Consider the following 20,513-nt stretch of genomic DNA (forward strand, 5'->3'; position numbering starts at 1 on the left):
TTTTTCATGCTATGAAGTAATAATAATAATAATAATATTACTATTAGAAGGCTGTGATGGACACTGAGTCCATCTTACCATAGAAGTGATCCCAGTGTCACCCAGGTCTTTGCCTGGAACTCCCCCTGCCCCAGGTCTCTCTTTGAGTGTTCTTTGGCACCTTACAGTTACAACCAAATTTATATATAGTTATTCTCTCTGTGCCTATTTGACACCAACTGTAAATCTTACAATTAACTGGAAACTGGATGGGGGAGGGGCTCCGAAAGGAGTAGGAATCTTAGTTGAGTTTCTTACTGGAACCACAGATGTGCTACTGAGGTTCTGTTCAAACTATGGGTCTGATCTGTCTGTCTACCTGCTTTGCCAGTGTTACCAGACGTCCCTTGAGGCGAATGCACACAGGCATGCTCAGTGAGTGAGAAAAATTCCTTCTAGGTCAGAAGGAATCAGGGAACTTCCTCATAATGCATATGATGCACAATATTGGGTTCCTGGATACTAAGATGACAGCAGTAAACCTGCTTCAGATGTCTGATCCTGTGGTTGGCATTTTACCAAGAAGACATTGACATTTCCCCCAAGTCCAAGTCTGTTTTCACTTTGACTCCCAAAATACAGTGGGTAGTTTAGTGGCTTTGCTGCCACTTAATCCCAGCATCCCCTGTTAAAGGCTTTAGGATTTAAATGGTGTGTGGTGCACTCCCTCAGTAGGTTGATTTTTAGCAGTTGCAGAAAAAGTTTAAATAAAACATATTTTTAAATTAAAAATCAACTTGGGTTGTACAAATAGCTCTGAAATGTCCCCCTACACTACTAGCTCAAGGGTAATGATTATGTTTTATTTATCTTAGAATCCTTTGGCATATGTTAGATGCTGTAAGAATGTCCTTGGTTAGATGCTGCATAAAATGAAATTTAAATGTCATATCATCTTTGTATTGTGTTTTTGAGATTTGAAAAGTGTGTCCAATTTTTAGAACAAATCCCAGTGCTTAAATACAAGAAAAAAATAGTTATCTCCTACATTTTAAATGAGGAGAGGGGGAATTGGTGGTAAAATCCTTATAACAAATGTCACTTTCTTAAGGTACAGACTAAAACCTCAGAGCTTTCCTTCTGCTCAAAGTTAAGTGCAGACAAAAGAAACACACTGAAGTTTTGAACACACTTTCAGCATCTATACGTAACATTGTCTCCATATTCTAAATGTAAGGGCCTACTTAGCCAGAGCAAGCCATTTTGTTGTTTATGCAGTAAACTTAGATTGACCCTGCCTCCCCAGAGGAACTTACTTAGAAACAAGTCTGGGAAACCAGTAAAGTATGACTGACCAGCCCCTGATAACAAAGCCCATATACCAGGACGTGTCAGGTCAGGGGGAGCTAACAGAGCCCAGAATACAAGGATGAGTCAAGCCAGGTGGAGACATCCAAATCAGGAAAGCACCTCCCTAACCACCCAAGAATGTGGGCCCTGCCTTTTGGGCACCAATTCTGACCAGAGTGATAGGCTAGTTCAAATAGCTACTATAGGGTGAGTTGTAGTTGAATTGGCCACCTGGTGGCCAGGTTCAACCACATGGCCTTTACTCTATAAAAGTTAGTCTGTGAGGCTGGGAGGGGTCGCCTCTTCGCAAGAGACGGCCCTGGCCAGTCAGTTTGATTCTCGATGCTTGGCGCGAAATAAAGCTTTGCTTGACCTTCACTTTGTATCAGTCTCGCTCCTTTGACCATAGACCCAACACTAAGTTTTCTGTTTGTTTTTTTTTTTAAGTTTGTTGTTGTTGTTGTTGTTGTTACTGTTGTTGTTGTTGTTGAGTAATCTCTATAGCCGGCATAAGGCTTGAATTCATGACGCCAAGACCAAGAATCACGTGCTCTTCTGACTGAGCCAGCCGGGCACCCGTCTAAGCTTTCTTTGAAGCCTTGTAATGACAAGCTATAACCATATAAAATATATCATCTCTTAAGTAAAGCAACCATGGCTTTAAGAATAATTCTTAACCTGCCAATACCGTCAGGAAGCCTATTGGCAAAGTAATCAACCTGAGGAGAATGGGGAATAATTTATTAATTAATAATTGTGAATATTATGATGAATTATAATTTAAAATGTTTGAGAGAAGGCAAAAGAAAATTAGAGATAGTTTTATCCTTAGAACTAAAAATACCAGTGTAAGCCCATCAGGCCCTCCCTCTGTTAGGAGTAGCTGCCGTCCCTCTCCTAGGAGACTTTCTGAATGCAGGAATCTGCAGAGGAAACACACACTCTTCCACGCCTCACTGGTCCCACCACACAAATAACACTCTGGGTATCCCACAGTAACTCCCTCCTGAAGGAAGCAGGATTCAAGGGAATGTAACTGGTGGAGGAACTTCTTTATTCCATGGAGCGAGAGAACTTACTGTTTCCATGACGACAAAGACCACCTCAATTGTATCAGCAGCAGCATCATAACCATTATTATTATTATTACTATTATTTTAATCAGACCCTCAGAGAAGCCTTTGTAAGCATATTTCATATAGGATCCCTTGGCTCTGCTGAAAAAAATTTCCTTAGATTTCTGGGTGCCCAACTTGAACGCTTTTTTTCATAGAAATGTTATTTATTCATCATATAAATTAGTTTTGCATTAGGTCGAATTATTTCTTTTTCTTAGAGGTGTGGCAGAAATCTGTGAAAGCTCACTTGGGTTAAAAAAACAAACAGAACTTCTTACTTCAAGGAAAATGTCGAAATAAAAAGGAATTTGGTATAACATAGCTAGGTTAACAAAATTTAAGTGTACTAAGGACATACATGTCCTAAAATGCCATGGGTATTAAGAAAGTTGTAAAAGAGAACTTCAAAAGGAAAACATTTGAGAAAGCTACTGCTAAATGCTCTTTGATTTTTTTTTAAGGAACTATTTAGTTGTTGATTCAGCTTGCATTGTGATTACAACAAATTGAAAGTAAATAAAAATTCTACATATTCCAATCAGTCAGTGTAACTGACTAGTTGTAGTATCACCTTCTAAAACAAAGCCCCTCGTGGAATTATGCAGAAATAAAATCAAGTCACGTGGGAGGGAGTATTTAGAAAGAATTCTGTATTCCTTATGAAAAGTGGGGCTCACCCTGACATTGAGACATGGAGACATTATTCTCAGTTCTTTTTGTTTGTCTGTAACTGTCATTTATTTTTAAAGGACAAGGAATGTGAATAAGAGAAGTGAAATCAGAGGATCTTTATTTTTTTATTTTTTAAGGGAAAAGACACCCAGGTATAGAAAGTTGAAAAAAAGCAGAAGTGAGAAAGGACAGCAATCAAGTTGCAATAGTTTCCTACAGCTGCAAACACATGCTTACACTTAAGCATTTTTGCATGGCAAATGAAAGAGACAATTAGTTCTCTTTTCTTGGTTCCTTTTCAATCTTTGTGGCATGATCAAGACTTTTGATAAAGTGTGTTTATTCCCCTTGTTAATTGATACTGCATTAATTTCTTTGCACTTCTTCCTGTTCCTTCTACACAGTTCGGAGTTGAGAGATCAGAATTTTAGCTCTAGCCACTCTCTGGATAATGACTTTCTGTTATGATACCTGTTCTACTTAGCTCACAGAAATATTTTGACAATTAAATGAGATAAGTATTCCTCAAACACTTTTCAAAAACTCTTAAAGTTCTCTAAATTGGAAGTGTGAATATGATGTTGCTATTATTACCCTTCTGTCTGATGGTTCAGAGGGCTCGGAGACTAATCCAGTTACCACGGGAACCCTGGGCTTAGAGTTGAAACTTTTTCCTTCTTCTCTTCCTTCTTTCCTTTGACAGCATTTATTTTACCTAATGCCAAGGATCATGCAAGTACTGGTGGCTGTAGAGAAGTGTACACATAGCCCAGACTCCTGGGGTTGAGCGGGAAACCAGGTGGCAGTGGAGCAGAGGAAGAAATGGTGAATAACCAAATGTGAGTGGCCCGGGTATCAGTCGTCAAAACAGCGCTACGATCCTATCTTGAGACAATTAGCCTGCATTTCTTTTTGTTTTGTTTTGTTTTTAACTTTTTTATTTTTTTAATTACTTTTCAGCGTACTAGAGTTCATTGTTTATACACCACACCCAGTGCTCAATGCAATACGTGCCCTCCACAATACCCACCACCAGGTTGGCCCAACTTCCCACCCCCGGCCCCTTCAAAACCCTCAGATTGTTTTTCAGAGTCCATAGTCTCTCATGGTTCATCTCCCCTTCTAGTTTCCCTCGACTCCCTTCTCCTCTCCATCTCCCTATGTCCTCCATGTTATTTGTTATGCTCCACAAATAAGTGAAACCATATGATAATTGACTCTCTCTGCTTGACTTATTTCACTCAGCTTAATCTCCTCCAGTCCCATCCATGTTGATACAAAAGTTGGGTATTCATCCTTTCTGATGGAGGCATAATACTCCATAGTGTAGCCTGCATTTCTGAATTTGTTTCTTACTCTATATAATGGAGATAATTTTACTGTAAGTCTTGTTTTTTTATTTTATTTATTTGAGAGAGAGATTGAGAGAACGAGTTGGGGGAGGGGCAGAGAGAGAAGCAGACTCACTGCAGAGCAGGGAGGCTGACCTAGGACTCAAGATCACAACCTGAGCCGAAGGCAGATGCTTAAACCCTGAGCTATCTGGGCATCCCAAAAAAGGCACTTTTTTAAAATCATAGAAACTAACGCTTAGAGTAGCAGCCTAGAAGTAATATTTATAAATAATAAAACTTTTCTGGTAAGGCCATAAAAAATAACCCTCATCAATGTGGCCCTACCAAGGAAATAATGACTGAGTTTCCAGAAAAGTGGTTCTGGACCCCCAACACAAGGAAGCTCTAGACCAGTGGTTCTCACCTGGGAGCTGTTTTGTCCCCCAGGGGACATCTGGCAATGTCTGGAGACACTGTTTGTTGTCACAACTGGGGAGGGGGTGCTCCTGGCATCTTGGGGGTAGAGGCCAGGGGGTGCTGCTAAACATCCTGCAATACTCAGAACAGACACCACAACAAATAATTGTTTCACCCCAAATAGCAAAAAGTACCCATTGCCGAGGTCTGAGCAGCACACAGAGCAGGCCCCTCACCAGTGAACACGACTGATCCCGCCCTAATGATGAGATTCTTCCTGTGCAGCAGGCATTGGTCCCTTTACTTCAACAGGTACTCTCCACCAAAGAAGTGATTATTTCCATTTTACAACTAGGAAAATGGAGGCTAAGAAAATATAAATAATTTCCCCCAAAGACCTCTGATGATCGAGGAGCGGGCACTGGACCTCTATCTGCCTGATTCTGAGACCTGGGTTCCGAACCCCTGCCCTGCCGGGGTGTGTGTGCGTGTGTGTGTGTGTGTGTGTGTGTGTGTGTGTGTGTGTGTGTGGCCTCAGTCCTCGCTTCCCAGGTTTATTTTTACTAGTTTAGGGAAAATCTCCAGGCCAGTTCAGAGGATGCATATTTAGAATTGTGCCAGTCCTCGCGCCCCGTGTGGGCCTGCAGATCTGCTTCCCCGCACTCTGTCCTCAGCTTTGACTAGCCCACGGGCTCACAGCCCCTGGGTCCTAAGAAGACTGTTATAGATGAGGGGCTCTTGCCTTCAGCCAAGTGGTGCGTACCCCTGCTAAGCGCTTTGTTGTGAGATAAACTGGAAGACAAAGCTGATAAGCAAACAACCCAAGCAACTAGGGTCAGTGCCCCTAGTCTGAATTATCCGGAACAACGGGCCATGCGGAGGCAGCTAGGCTGGCAGAATATGGTTGAGGCGGCCATAGTAGTCACAGTCATTCATTTACTTCTCTGTGGTCGATGAACCAATCGGCCATCCATCAGCTTCTGCGTACGCGTCGCGTTCCCAATGACTCCGACCAAGGGCTGCGGTTAAGAAACACAACCACACATGGAATCCTGACTAAGATAGAGGTCAAAGGTTTGTGTGTGTTGGTTTGTGATTGACTCAATCCAATGACCTAGAGGAATGTGAACCTTGGGAATGAAGAAGAACCGCTATTTCTTGGACAATAGTATTTGGGGTAAGAACAGGCTATACGAAACTCTCGGTGGGAGTTGGTAGTCCCCTGGATTCAGGCTGCAGGCTGGGACACCAGCATCTGAAATGACTCTCAGCCCAGAGGGCTACATAATGAAGATCACACATTTTAATGTGAGCCCATCCTTAACAACTAAAAAGCTCTTCTCTGTTGCCTGTCACCAAGGAAAAAATGAGTTTGGCTAATGAAAGAGGAAGTAAGGAGGAAATGGAGAGCATGAGGTGGGAGGAGGGAGTCTGACGGTTTTGGTTTGAGTTTTTGCTTTTCTCTAGTGGTTGTGAAGGTGAACTTACCAAAGATTAGAAGTCCAAGGTCACTAGATCTTGAAGTGCTGGAGTTCTTGATTCGTGCATGAAACTCCTTTGGATTAAAAGAAGCTTTTTCTTTGAAAAAAAAATGCTTTATTTTCCTGTCAAATTTTTACTTTTTTATTTTGCAATAATGTCAAACTTATGGAAAAGTTGAAAGAATAATACAACCCAGAATCCCTAAATATTAACATTTACCACATCTGCATTGTCATTCTCTCTTTATATCCATATGTATGGGGGGTTTTTGTTGCTGTTGTTCTATTTTTAATTGAAGTATCATTGGTATACAATATTATATTAATTTCACGTGTACGATATAGTAACTTGACATTTGTATACATTACAAAATGCTCACTACCTATCACCATACAAGTTATTATGTTATTATTGATTATTTTTCCCATGCTCTACCTCTTATCTCTGGGACTTATTTATTTTCTAACTGGAAGTTTGTAACTCTTAATTCCTTTCACCTGTTTCTCCCATTCCCCACCCCCACCCCCTGACCACCACTGTCCCAGCAACTGCCTGTTTGTGGCTTGGCAACCACATCTTCCTTATCCATTCATCTATCGATGAACACTTAGACTGCTTCCTTAACATGTTTACTTATTTATATAAATATAGTTATTATTTTCTTAACTTTGAGAGTAAGTTGCAGACACGGTGCTACTTAATCTTTAAATACTTGAGTGTGTGTTTCCCAAAAGCAGGGCACTTTCTACATAATCATAATAAATTATAAAAATTGAGAAATGAATATTTATTGAGTTTGCAATATTATTTATCAGATCAACAAATCTTACTCAAATTCCACTAGCTGAGCAAATAATGTTCTTTCTGGCAAAAGAAAAAAAAATAGTTTTCTGACCCAGTATCACATATTGCACAAGTTATCATATCTCTTCAGTTCCCATTTATCTGGGGGCAGTCTTCACTCTTTCTTTTCCTTCATGACTTTGACATTTTTAAAGAATATAGGCCATATATTGTGCAGAATTGGGAGATACGTCTTCATGCAGGATTAGCTTCCATTTATGCAGGAAAGTGCCGCTGTGTCCTTCCCAGTGCACAGTACCAGGAGGCCCATGATGTTGGTTTGTCCCACAACTAGTGGTGTGAATTTTTGTTACTTGATTAAGGTGGTATCTGTCAGATTTCTCCACTGTGAAATTGTTATTGCTCTCTTTTTAATTAGTACATTTCTCATGGGGAGATATTTTGAGATTCTATAATTATTGTTTCTTATCAGAATTTCACCTAATAATTTTAGCATCCATTGATCATTCTTGCCTGATGTAATTGTTACTATTACAGTTGCCAAATGGTGATTTTTCTAATTCTATCATTTCTTTTACATTTATTAGTTGTAAATGTAATAAATTACATTTATTCTTCTATAAAATGAGGCAAATAACGTGCCCCCTTTAACTCAAATGTTGTTGGGAGAATCAAATGAGATCTATATTTAAAAGTGCAGTGTAGAATACTTCACAAATGCAAACCATTCTTTCGCTATTCCTCCCCTTCTACTTGCCCAGCAAAACATGATGACATAGAAAGTTTCCACTCTCTGATCTAGGATACATTAAACCCCATGAGCATTTGCCTTCTTCAAATAACTCTATGAAATTTGGATTGCAATGAAGGCTACAGAATCCATTTAGAAAACAATTCAATATTTAGTTATTCAATTATTCAATTTATTGAGGCTAGAGTTGAACAACACACTATACTAATTGAATTTATAAATACAAAATTTCCTTAAAATTTCTAAAAATGAAATTTCCCAAGAGATAGTTACACCAACACCTTACCTCAAAATTATACACTTTTTAATATACTTATATATTTAAGAAGGGAAAATTCTACTAGTTGGGCATTAATTTTCCATAAATAAGTAACTCCTACACAGGAAAGATTTGGGAAACTAACTCAAATTATTAAGGCATGGTCATCTAAAAACTTGACGGCTTTAGAAATAGACACAGCCATATCAAAAGAATTGGCCAGTTTGCTTAAACCCACTATATTTTAATTTTCACCTCTGACTTAGTTTTATCAAAGGACAGTCTCTTACCTCTTCTCTCTTTAGCTAAAGAATTTTTACTGGGAAGAAAGATGAAAGCAGAGACCAAAATTTCCTTGAGAAGTGAAGATGATATATCAAGTGATTTTTTTTTTTATCTGAAGTAATCTGTTCCTTATAAAGCAGTAGAAACAAAGTTGCATGAATGGGAGTACATGAGTGTATGTGTATAATTCTATCTGTGTGTATGTTTCTATTCCTTATTAGAGAAAGAAATATTTATATATACAGGAAAAAAACTGGAAGAAAATATGTACCAAAAATATTAAGAGTCAAATGTGATAATCATTACTCCATTCTTTGTTTTTTTCTGTATCTGCCAATTTTTTTTTTACCATGAGCATAAGTTACTTTTACAAACAGAAAAAAGATGAACAATTTTTTTAAATGGTTCAAATGAAAAACCAGGAAATAGCTGTAAAAAAGAAAAAAAAAAGAAAAATGAAAGCCCACTTTTATAAAATTGCTTGGCCTTGCAAGCATTTTGAACATAGGGTCCATGAACAGTCATGATTCCCAAAGCATCTGTGAGGTCTAAACTTCAACTCCAGGCTTATCCATTGTCCTCTATGAAGCACTCAAAGCCCTTCTTGATTTTAAGGGTGGATCCAGATCAAGGGCAGAGATATGTGTGAACACAGGGCAAAGCAAGGAAACTTCCTGCATTGAAAGGGAAGGAAACAATGTCTCTCCTGCAGGTGATGTTCTCTGTGACTCCTCTTGCTTCCAAAGGCAGAGAGAGCCAATGCAGACCCAGTGCTGCTCCTATGTGATGTGGGACCTAATGATCTCCTTCCTTTGGTTTGCCTATGACTGATCTAGGAAGTCTGAGCTGCCATGATGCTCAGACCTGAGGCAAACAGGCAAATGCCACCCCCCACACTCATCCCCCATCTCTGCCTGGTTCTTGTTCACTTCCTACTACGGGATAGCTTGCTCTTCCCGAGCAATCAGTACCCACAATAAAAGTGATAGTATAGGCTGTCATTGTAAATGACAAACATTGCAATATATATGGGATTTTATATCCCAAATAGTTTGAAGTCTCACTCCATGATACTTTTGATATCATGCTTCCAAATTAGTATCACACTTGTTTTCAATAATACAATTGCTTGATTTATTCACAAATGTTATTTTGCAGCCAAACATTGTATAATAATTAGTACAACTTTTAAGATGGCATATGCATTTAAATGGTCAAGACTATAAAATTAATAGGGGTACCTGGGTGGCTCAGTTGGTTAGCATCTGGCTCAGGTCTTGATCTCAAGGTCATGAAATCAAGTCCTACTTTACAAAAAAAAATTATAAAATTAACATAGTATTCTTTCTTTAACATTTCCAAAACAACTGTGATATTTCTAAATTGGTACAGTCAGCCTACATGAAATAGTAATTTTTTTTTTTATTTAGGAAAAGATAAAAAGGTAATACATGCTGAGGGGAAATGCAAGTGGTAGTTTTCTGAAACCCTCCACCTGTTTAATTTTTTGCTCCTAGGCCACCTCTAGCCTGGACTAATTAGTTTTCTAGGTCATCCTGCTGCACTTATGGTCAAAGCCTCATGATTTTCCGGAAAGAATTTGCATTCTTTTATCCTATGTCATGTGATTCTTTTTCTCACAGAAACTAGTGGGCAAAGAGAACAGAATCTGAGGTTTCTTGATTCTGTTTGGGATGCTGTGCCTTTGGCCATCATCCCTCAGTCTCTTCCCATTCATCTCACCCTCTGCCCAGGTGCTCCCTGGTGGCCATGCACTTGCATAATCTCTGCATGGAGTTGGGATGATCTGAGTTGGGTTGAAGAATGACAATAACCCACTGAAAATAAGAACATGGAAACCAACTTGGAAATATTTTTATAGTGGCAACTACTTTGCCTGACAGTATAAAAATAATTAAGAATCTAATCAATCAATTGAAATTGAACATTTTCTAATAGATTCGCCTATTCCACTCTTGAATTTCACGAGGTCGCAAGCGATAAGATTTTACCATGACAGTCTCTGTTTCGGATGGATGAATTCATACATTCATTCACATCAACACAAGAGTTGCGTCAGCTTTGCCATGGAACCTCTCTCCTGTTCACTTTTTCTGGCTGTTTTGGTTAGTTTTTGCATTACTTTAGAGGAATGGTTGAGCACTTAAAAGGCCATCTTCCTAGCCAAATAATATTCTTTTTTAACTATTCACTCAAGTGCATTAAAATATCTGAAGTCGTCAGTGTTGGGTTATAGCACCTTGATGGTTCTAATTTGAGTTTTCTTTCTAATTTTGAACTCTCAGGTCACCGGCTTCTTTTATTGTTCAAGAAAGGAGAGTCCCTATCCTATACAGAGGGGGAAAAATGTTCTTCTGGGTGTTAGCCCTCCTAATCCTTTGTGGTTTTCTATGGAATTATAAAAGACAACTAAAGATTGCAGACATCACAGATAAGTATATTTTCATAACTGGTTGTGACACTGGCTTTGGAAATTTGGCAGCCAGAACTTTTGATAAAAAAGGATTTCGTGTAATTGCTGCCTGTCTGACTGAATCACAGTCAACAGCTTTAAAGGCAGAAACCTCAGAAAGGCTTCACACTGTGCTTCTGGATGTAACCAACCCTGAGAATGTCAAGAGGACTGCCCAGTGGGTGAAAAATCAAGTTGGGGAAAAAGGTGAGTGATGTCGGGTGGGAAGAATGGAGGGGGTGTTGTAAATTAGCTACAGCTAAATAAAATGTGTTTGGATCTTAAATGACCTTTCAAGAAAATGTCTCCTAAATGCCAGCTATGGTACTGGAGAATCTTGGAAAAATCTTAGGATAAAGCCCTCAGTAGTTTTGAGCTGCAAGCTCACTGTTTGCATGAGAGAAACAGCCCACATAATCCTCAGTCTTAAGTCCCAGTGGGTGAATTTAGAAGTGAGTTTGAGGTATTGACTTTCCCTGCACTTCTCTCATAAAATTCTAGTTTAGCTACATAAAATTCTACATTTAGCTACATTAGCTACATTTTAGCTACATTCACAGTGAAGGAACTTGGGGCTAAAAGCTACAGGAGATCATGCAAGCAATCAATGTATGTGAATTTTCTCTATCATATCTACATTATTTAGTTGAGACTCCAGACTACAAAAGCAATGGCTTAATAATGCTCTTGACAATTTTTAATGCTTGAATTCCAAATAACTTTAACAATACTAAATGTTTTCCATCATAAAACAATTGATGACTGGATTTTTTTTATTTTTTTACTAAAAATAGATATGAAGTAGATTGTATTGCTCTTTGTAAAAAATAGTTTATAAATAATCTCTGGCTTTGCAATCTAGCAAATGGATAAAATAGACCAATTTACTCGGCATCTACGATAAAAAAAACAATAAGTCAATCAGAGAAAGACAATTATCATATGATCTCCCTGATATGAGGAACTTGAGAGGCAATGTGGGGGTTTTGGGGAGTAGGAAAGGAATAAATGAAACAAGATGGGATCGGGCAGGGGACAAACCATAAGAGACTCTTAATCTCACAAAACAAACTGAGGGTTGCTGAGGGGAGGGGGATAGGGTGGCTGGGTTATGGACATTGGGGAGGGTATGTGCTATGGTGAATGCTGTGAAGTGTGTAAACCTGGCAATTCACAGACCTGTATCCCTGGGACTAATAATATATTATATGTTAATAAAAAAATAAAAAATTATTTTTAAAAAAGACAAAAAAGCAAAAGGCTCATTCAGACAGTGTCAGTATTTTACATGCAGAACCAGAAATAGAGTTACTGTGAGACTAGCTTCCAGTTAACAGAGCTCTAACTGTTTTAATTTCGCCTCCCTACCCTCTCAGAGAGTAGTTCCTTCCCAAAACTGTAAAGCATTTCAGAGCAGGAATATATCTACAAGGAGGAAATGGCAGAGTTGTGTAAAGCAGGGGCTGTATTTCCATCAAGGATGCCCATGTAAGTGCCATCTTCCATCACACCTGCTTCCTTTCCACTCTGATCTAGGTCTCTGGGGTCTGATCAACAATGCCGGTGTTCTCGGCGTGCTGGCTCCCACCGACTGGCTGACAGTGGAGGACTACAGAGAACCTGTTGAAGTGAACTTGTTTGGCCTCATCAATGTGACTCTAAATTTGCTTCCCTTGGTCAAAAAAGCTCAAGGAAGGATTATCAATATCTCCAGCATTGGAGGTCGGCTGGCGTTCAGTGGAGGGGGTTATAATCCATCCAAATACGCAGTAGAAGGCTTCAATGACAGCTTAAGGTAAAGCAAACATTGACATATTAGGAAATAATAGCTGTTAATGTTTACTGAATGTTAATTATGTACTAGACACTCTAGTTAGAGCTTTAAGTTACTCCCAATTTGTAGGCAATACCACTGAAACAAAGAAATTAAGCAACTTGCCCAAGGTCACCCAGCTGGTAAGTGGTAGAATTGAGATTTGAACTTAAGTCTTTCCAAGTCTTTTTTACTTTTTTGCATTAATGTATGATGCTGACAGTGATGGTAAATTTATATTCTACAGGTCAGTGTGTTATATAGTCAGGGAATCATATAGAAAACCTAAGGCAGGGTAGAACTCTCCATTGGTATAACTGTCAGTTGCAGAAACAATAGTACCATCTTATTTAAACCCTCAGTAGAAAATTATCTGATAAGGTAAATGTAATTTTCACAAAATAATAACTCAGCTATGCAGCTTTTGTCCCCCTCTTGTTGCAAGTTCTGGATTCAAATTTCCATACATTTCAGACACTACAGCTAAATGGATGATAACTTTCCCATCTCCACCCCACCCCCCAAAGACAAGAAAGACAGTTTTCCTCTGATACGTCCATTTCCAAAAAAGGGGGAATTTACTAATCAGAGGTGAAGATTTTGCTCCCACAGGAAAGCACTGACCACATCTTTTTGCTGTGTGTTATCAGAGAACCCCAGAGCTCAAAACAAAGAATCTTTTTAGCAAATAAAGACCCCAAATCAGTGCCCTCAGGCATGGATTTCTCTGGATTTGTAACATTTGATATTCACTGGGTTTCCTGAATCTGTAGGTTTATATCTTTGGTCAAATTTGATGAGTTTTCAGCTATTGCCTCTTCAAACATTCTTTTCTGCAATCCAGTCTTTCTCTTCTCCTTCTGAGACTCTATAACACAAATGTTAGACCTTTGACTTTGTCCCATAAATCCTTAAGGTTCTGTTCACTTTCTCATTTTTCTCTCTCTGCTATACAGATTGGATAATTCCTAATGGTCTATCTTCAAATTCACTGACTTTCCTCCATCATCACTGTGCTATTGAGTCCAACCAAAAAATATTTAATTTTGGTTATTGTGTTTTTCAAGTATAAAATTTTCATTTGGTTCTTCTTTGTCTTTTCTTTCCTTTGGGAAGCATTCTAACATTCCATTCACTTCAAGAGTATTTTCCTTTGTATTTGGAACATTTTTATAATAGCTGTGTTAAAGACTTTGGTAATTCCAACATCTGTGTCCTTCGGCATTAGCATCTGCCATTGTCTTTTCCCATGTGAGTTGAGATTTTCCAGTTCTTTTTATGCTGAACATTTGGAATGTGCCAGTTCTTTTTATGCTGAATATTTGGAATGATATGAGACTATGGGTCTTATTTAAGTCCTATGGAGAATGTTGATATTTTTGTTTCATTTTATTTATTTGAGAGAGAGAGAGAGAGAGAGCATGCATGAGTGGGGTGGGAGGGACAGAAGGAGGGATGGTGCCCACCTGAGCTGAAGGCAGCTGCCTAAATGACTGAGCCACCGAGTTGCCCCAGTATTTTTGTTTTAGCAGACAGTTGATGAGGTTGCATTCAGGTCACAATTGCTAACCATCATTCTGTACTTTGAGATTTCAATGTTTGCTTGATTTTTAAAGACTTTGCTGTGGTATTCAGATCTGTTCTGCAGATGTACTACACAGTAGCCATCCGGGATATGGAAGATGCTTGTCCCAGAGTTCGCTTCTCTAAGTCAGACCCACACATGCACGTGTGCAGTGCATAAGCAATGTTAGAGGCTCACTTTCCTGAGATCCTCTCTCTGTCACCTTTCCAGTTCTCTCTTGTTTCCTGGGACTGCCCTCCTGCTGGAAGTTACTCCATTCTGCCATCTACTTCACACATGTATGCTGGGCATGGGGCCACATGAAGGGAGGAAAGAGAGAGAGACAAAAAGCCCCAGGGTTTCTTCCCACCCTCTTGGAGACTAATAACCACTTTTAAAAAGGGATTTCAACTGAAGGACTTGTGTGTTTGCAATGCACTATACCATGCCTGAAATTACCCAGTAAAGAATGGTTTCATTTTGTTGTTGTTGTTGTTGTTGTTGTTTTCTAAATCATGGAGCTGGTACTGGGAATGGTATTGTGCATGCAGGTCCCAGTCCAGTGGCGGCCCTAGAATTTCTATATATAGGAGGATTTAGGGACAATGGTCCAACTGGGAGAAGGCTGGGGCTTTTCAAAGCTGTATTTGCCCAACACAGCACACATAACTGGGTTCATACTGGTTTGACTTACCTGGTAAACTTAGTTGGGTGACTTAAAGCCACTTGTCCCTAGATTGTATGTTATTTCATTAGTAGATGGGGTGACAAATCTTTCCAAATACTTTCCAAAACCCAAAGGAGCACAGAAGATAGGTGAGTAAAGTAAATTAAGTTAGAAAATGACTTTTAATAATTTTAATGCAAGCAACATACTTTTCAAAATCTTTCAAGATCAAGTTAATTTGCATTTTTAGTAAACGACACTGCAAACTAAACAATAGGCATGTTGCTGAAAGCAGAACCTAAGATAATTCACATTTTAAGTTCATTGGTACAGTTCTTTTAAAATCATGTGATAAAGACTTGTATAAAATGAGTAATTACTTCATCATAGATCCTTGGTGGAAATATACATTAAATTTAGGAAATAATTGTTCATATAACAGTTTGCAATTCTTTGTTTTGCTTTTAAAAGGGGGAAGTGCATCATGATTCCCCTAAAACCTTGTTGCCCAGTAAATCAGTAGACCTTTGGTTTTCTGAGGCCACATAATGAAAGATCTCACTGAGCAGGATAGGGAGCAGGTGAGCCACATCAGAGGTTGTCACACTTGTGTCCCCAGCCTGTCCTCATTTGTGTCGCAATGTCCTCACATTTCTAAAATGGAAGTAGACTTGTCCATCCAGGCCAGTCATCACTCCATTTCCCCATAAGGTATTTTGCATACCGAGAAGAAACTTGTCCTTAACCCGACTGCTTGTCAATTTAATGAGAGAGTATGACTTAGTTGGGAGCACTAGTCCAGGAGGGGGTCTGCCCAGATCCCTTTCCCATTCTGCCATTAAACCAGCCTTCACCACGCAAACTTCAGCTTCCTCACTGCAAACTGAGAGTGTAGAACTAAATACTCCTTTCCAACCCATGCAATTCTGTGATCCCATGAAAAAATTCATTCGAAAATAATCACCCAAATAGCAAACATTCTCCAAACAAACCTGGATTAAACATCATCAATGCGTTCTTTCACAGACGGGACATGAAAGCTTTTGGTGTACACGTTTCATGTATTGAACCAGGATTATTCAAAACAGGATTATCAGATCCAATAAAAGCCACTGAAAAAAAACTCGCCATTTGGAAGCATCTGTCTCCAGATATCAAACAACAGTATGGAGAAGGTTACATTCAAAAAAGTAAGTCTCTGGGTGGGCCCAGGGTTCTTCTGGAGTTCATTGTCCTAAGCAACATGAAGGAGACTCAAATACAAATGAAAAAACAAGGTTTTGTTAATGATATACCAATAGGGAGATAACATATGGATTAAAGATCCCTATTAATTCCAGTGCCATCTCTTACTTCAACTGTTTACAAACATTTACTGAGCATTTACCCACTGCCAAATCCTACCTTATGAATTCTATCATTTACTCCTCAAAAGAACCATAGGAGTAGTGAACAGAGGCTTGGAAAGGTGAATGTTCTATACACAGCTGTACAACTCCTCCCGGTCATGCCTAGACTGGAGCCCACAGTCTTCACTTCTATACAAGCCTCCTCTTTTTGGTAAACACCAACCACTCACTAAACATTGGTCAAGGATTTATGGAGTTTACAAAATACCAAGACTCAGACTCTGACCCTTAACCAGCTTAGTTTAGTGGAGGAGAAAAAGTAACCAGTGAGATTGTAAAACAATGAGACTGTGCAGAATGCAAGAAAATTGATCCTGTAATTCTTAGTCCCCAAAAGCCCAGAAGGGGTGCTAGACTGTACAGTCTCTAACTGCCCAAAGGAATTCAGAACTGGATGAAAGCATTGCTGGCCAGTGGCCTTTATGAGACAGGTCAGGTTTGAGTAAGGCCTAAAGGCCAGGAAGGAATTATCTGGGAGGAAGCCTTCCAGAGCAGGAATGCACGGGGAGCAGAGATGGAAGGCGAAGCAGCGTAAGTCAGACTGAGTCAGGGATGGAAATAATAGATTAGTGTATGATGACTAACATATAGTGAACATTTGGTACTTGCCACCATTCTAAGTGGTTTACATGGACTGCCTCATTTTAAATGCCTAAATAAACCCTGTGAAGTAGATATTCCCTGAATTGTCTAGAAACAGAGGCACAGAGAAGCTGCTTGCCCAGGGCCACACAGTAAGTGGAATGGCTGGCTTTGAACCCAGACAGCCTGACTTGGCCATTTAGTCTTGAGCCCTGCACGATCATGGGAACGGGGCATTAAGGAGCTGGTGGAACTTCCTGTAACAGGTCTCAAGCTCCACCTCAAACTTCCTGGTCATGTTTAAAGCTTAGTCGACATTCCTCAAACACTTACTGGGCTCCTGCTTTAAGTCACACAGGGCCCCACCTAACTTTGTGTCACTGTAACCTCAAAACTCTGGTCCTACTTCTTCACCTGGTGGGTTTGGCGAGAAAGCCAAGTGTGGCAAGGTTCAAGGCCAGAAGTTTTCAAGAGGGAGCCAAGAGCCAAGTCAGATCCACCTTTAGAATGACGGACTCCCCCAGCCACCTGACCCGACTGCACACGTATATGCACGCACATACACACACACACACACGTACACACACACGCACGCACACACATACGGAGAATGTCTGGTTTCACAAACCTCCCAGTGCTATCATGTCACTAGATGCTGAGAACCTCTGCTGTTAAATACTTGTGTTTCTCACTCATTATCAACTCTGAAAATTCTAACTAGGTTCAGAAATAAGGGCACCTGGGTGGTTCAGTCGGTTAAGCATCTGCCTTTGGCTCAAGTGATGATCCCAGGGTCCTGGGATCGAGCCCTACATAGGGCTTTGTGCTTAGCAAGGAGTCTGGTTCTCCCTCTCCTCCCTAATCGTGCTGTCTCCATCTCTCAAATGAATAAAAAAAATCTTTTTAAAAAATACCTCATTTAAAAGAGCTTCCTCTATTTGATATTAACACTGATACTTTCTAAATGCCTATAAATAGGTCATCAACTTCCATCTCAAAATTATTTTTGACTTGGTCCCTGGCTCAGGTGTTCCCTCTCAGAAATACCAAAAGGCTTTGAGCACAGTTTTGCACTGGTTGTTTTTATTAGTTTTTCAAACTAGGACTTGAACATCAGCCAGACTCATAATTCCCAAGCAGACCACGAATTTAAGCTCACCCTTCTTCACTTCCTAGACTATTAGTTGTGAAAGTCTAAAATAACCACTAAGACGTATTAGGTAATCTCAGGTTCTTTGAACAACTTGTGGCCACAGGAGCCTTAACTTGAAAAAGAGATTTAAAATCATAGAGTTTTCTCTTAGGAAGACACAACTCAGGTATGTTTTAAGAAAACTGCGGGAATGCTCTGAGCCATTACCAATCTTCTGATAAAATACCTGCTTCTCTAATAAAACGACCCTAGAACGTTACTCAAGCATTTCAGCTGCCTGATCACCAGGATATGTTTAGCTTTCTGAGTCAAGACTTTTGGGGATGATTCCCTCTCTATTCACCGAATTACAGAGACACACGGTATGTGAGTGCACGTGCACACACATGCACACTTGCACAGCCCCTCCCCATTTCCTAAACATATAGTAGTCCCTTAAAACAAATTTAGGATCAAACCCATAACTTCTTGTGCTCAGGGGCCTCATGGACTTTATAAAGTATCTTTCTCTCATTGCTTTAAGGTAGTGGTTCTCAAAGTCTGCTCCCTGAACCAGCACCATCAGCATCACCTGAAAACTTGATAGAAATGCAAATTATTGGGTCCCACTTCACACCTGCTGAGTCAGAAGCTGGTGGTGGAACCCAGCAACTGGGTTTTAACAAGCCCTCTAGGAGATTCTGCTGCCTACTCAAGTTTGAGAGCCAGCAGTCAAACGAAAACATTGCTGCATCCTTTTCTAAGGAATAGATAGAAACCCACCACAGGGGCCTCAATTTATAACAGCAAATTCAAAAGAAATTTTCACACACATACATACTCCCCTTTACACCCCGGCCTCATACACTCCTTTCCCCTTCTTCCAAAGAGTACATGTACTTTTGTCTCTTTCTACAGGTCTAGACAAGCTGAAAGGCACAACTTCCTTTGTGAACATGGACCTCTCCCTGGTGGTGGAGTGCATGGACCACGCGCTCACAAGTCTCTTCCCAAAGACCCATTATGTTGCTGGGAGAGATGCCAAGACCTTCTGGATACCTCTGTCTCACATGCCAGCAGTTTTGCAAGACTTCTTATTGTTGAAACAGAAAGTAGAGCTGGCTAATCCCAAGGCGGTGTGACCGGTGTGACTCAGCAGACAACAAATGCCTACCCCAGGCTATGAGATTGGCTGCTTTCAAGGGCATATCTCCTTTTTGGTCTCATTCCTTACCTAATCCAACCCAGACTCATTTAGATCATTTAGATGTGCTTCTTTGGTACACGAGGGAGTCCTACCCACACTGGGAATGTCCCAGGGTCCCTTCTTAAGCCTTCTTTGAGAAGAAGGGCAGCAATGACCTATCCCATAAAGGGCCATGATAGCACCTGCCCAATATTTAGGTTTTGTCTGCTTAATATGATGTAAGGGAAATTGAAAGCCTTTCCCATCCAACATGATCTCTGCCACTGCCAGCCCCATTGCCTCTAGCCCCCACACCTTGGACTCCAGAATGTTAATTATTTGTCCCGTATCAAAATGTTCAGAGAGAAGTAGAATACTTTCATGAGTGGGTTGGATGTCTTATTTGCTGAGAAGAAGACTCAGGAAGACTGGAACTCAGTTTTCTAACCTGTGGTGGGTCAGGGGAAGTAAGGGTGAGGAAGCATCATGTGACTCATACAAGCTAAGGGGAACAGAGAAACACTAGGGAGGATTGCAAGTAGGAGGATAGGGGAGGAGCAGAAGGACAAGAAGACTGAAAAGAAGAAACAAGTATGGAAGTGGAGGGAGGGAGAGTCCAAGACAAGCCTGCCTATTCTAGAGGGAGCTGTGGAAGCTGAACAGCCATTTCAAGGCGGCTGTGAACACGGATGCCCACACAGCTGTCTATGGAAAGCTGGTAACAAAAGTAACCACTTGTTCCAAAGAAGAAAAACAGAAGGTATTCATGTAATTATGATGACTGTAAATATAATAAGACCCAGAATATCTACAACAACTTAGACCCAAGATGGTTGGAAAGCCTGTATTTGAGGTGTCTCGGAAGCCCCATGAAGACATAGAGCTAAATTAAGACTCTAGCCTACAGTTACAGTGACAGCTGTAACTTGCTCTTTGCTCATATTCGTGGTCCTGATTGGACTGACCCTGGCCCCACACCGCATCCAAAAACAAGTTCTCTACACGGTTGCTTCTCCAGATAGCAGCACCCAGTATCACTCATGTAGGTTGGTTGACAATTCACATAAAAAGCCTGAAGTGTCAAAATTCAATATTTGTGGCTAAATTATATAGGGTGAAAGAGCCAGAAAAATTGCATCATGTACACACACAGACACACACATGCACACACACACACACACACACACACACACTTATTGTGAAGAAAATATTTAATATCTGCTGCATGAAACCATA

The 20,513-nt window shown here is 40.0% G+C and overlaps 1 protein-coding gene across 1 annotated transcript; it reads left to right on the forward strand.

Annotated features, from left to right (window-relative positions):
• Nucleotides 1-10,803: 10,803 nt before the first annotated feature.
• On the forward strand, nt 10,804-19,233 carry LOC111145615 (dehydrogenase/reductase 9). Its single transcript, XM_022500638.1, has 4 exons — nt 10,804-11,131; nt 12,461-12,719; nt 15,995-16,158; nt 19,010-19,233. The coding sequence occupies exons 1-4, from the start codon at nt 10,819-10,821 to the stop codon at nt 19,231-19,233; spliced, it is 960 nt and encodes a 319-aa protein (XP_022356346.1). The 5' UTR covers nt 10,804-10,818.
• Nucleotides 19,234-20,513: the final 1,280 nt, after the last annotated feature.

The sequence above is a fragment of the Enhydra lutris genome, unplaced genomic scaffold (genome assembly GCF_002288905.1).
Source record: "Enhydra lutris kenyoni isolate GAN:26980312 unplaced genomic scaffold, ASM228890v2 scaffoldscaffold1, whole genome shotgun sequence".
NCBI classification, from domain to species: domain Eukaryota; kingdom Metazoa; phylum Chordata; class Mammalia; order Carnivora; family Mustelidae; genus Enhydra; species Enhydra lutris.

What these genes read in the sequence shown, in the direction of transcription:
- LOC111145615 (XM_022500638.1), top strand. Translation starts at nt 10,819, where the DNA reads ATGTTCTTCTGGGTGTTAGCCCTCCTAATCCTTTGTGGTTTTCTATGG. An exon ending in GGCTTCAATGACAGCTTAAG is followed by an intron (nt 12,720 to 15,994) that starts GTAAAGCAAACA and finishes GTTCTTTCACAG; the next exon opens with ACGGGACATGAAAGCTTTTG. An exon ending in AGAAGGTTACATTCAAAAAA is followed by an intron (nt 16,159 to 19,009) that starts GTAAGTCTCTGG and finishes CTCTTTCTACAG; the next exon opens with GTCTAGACAAGCTGAAAGGC.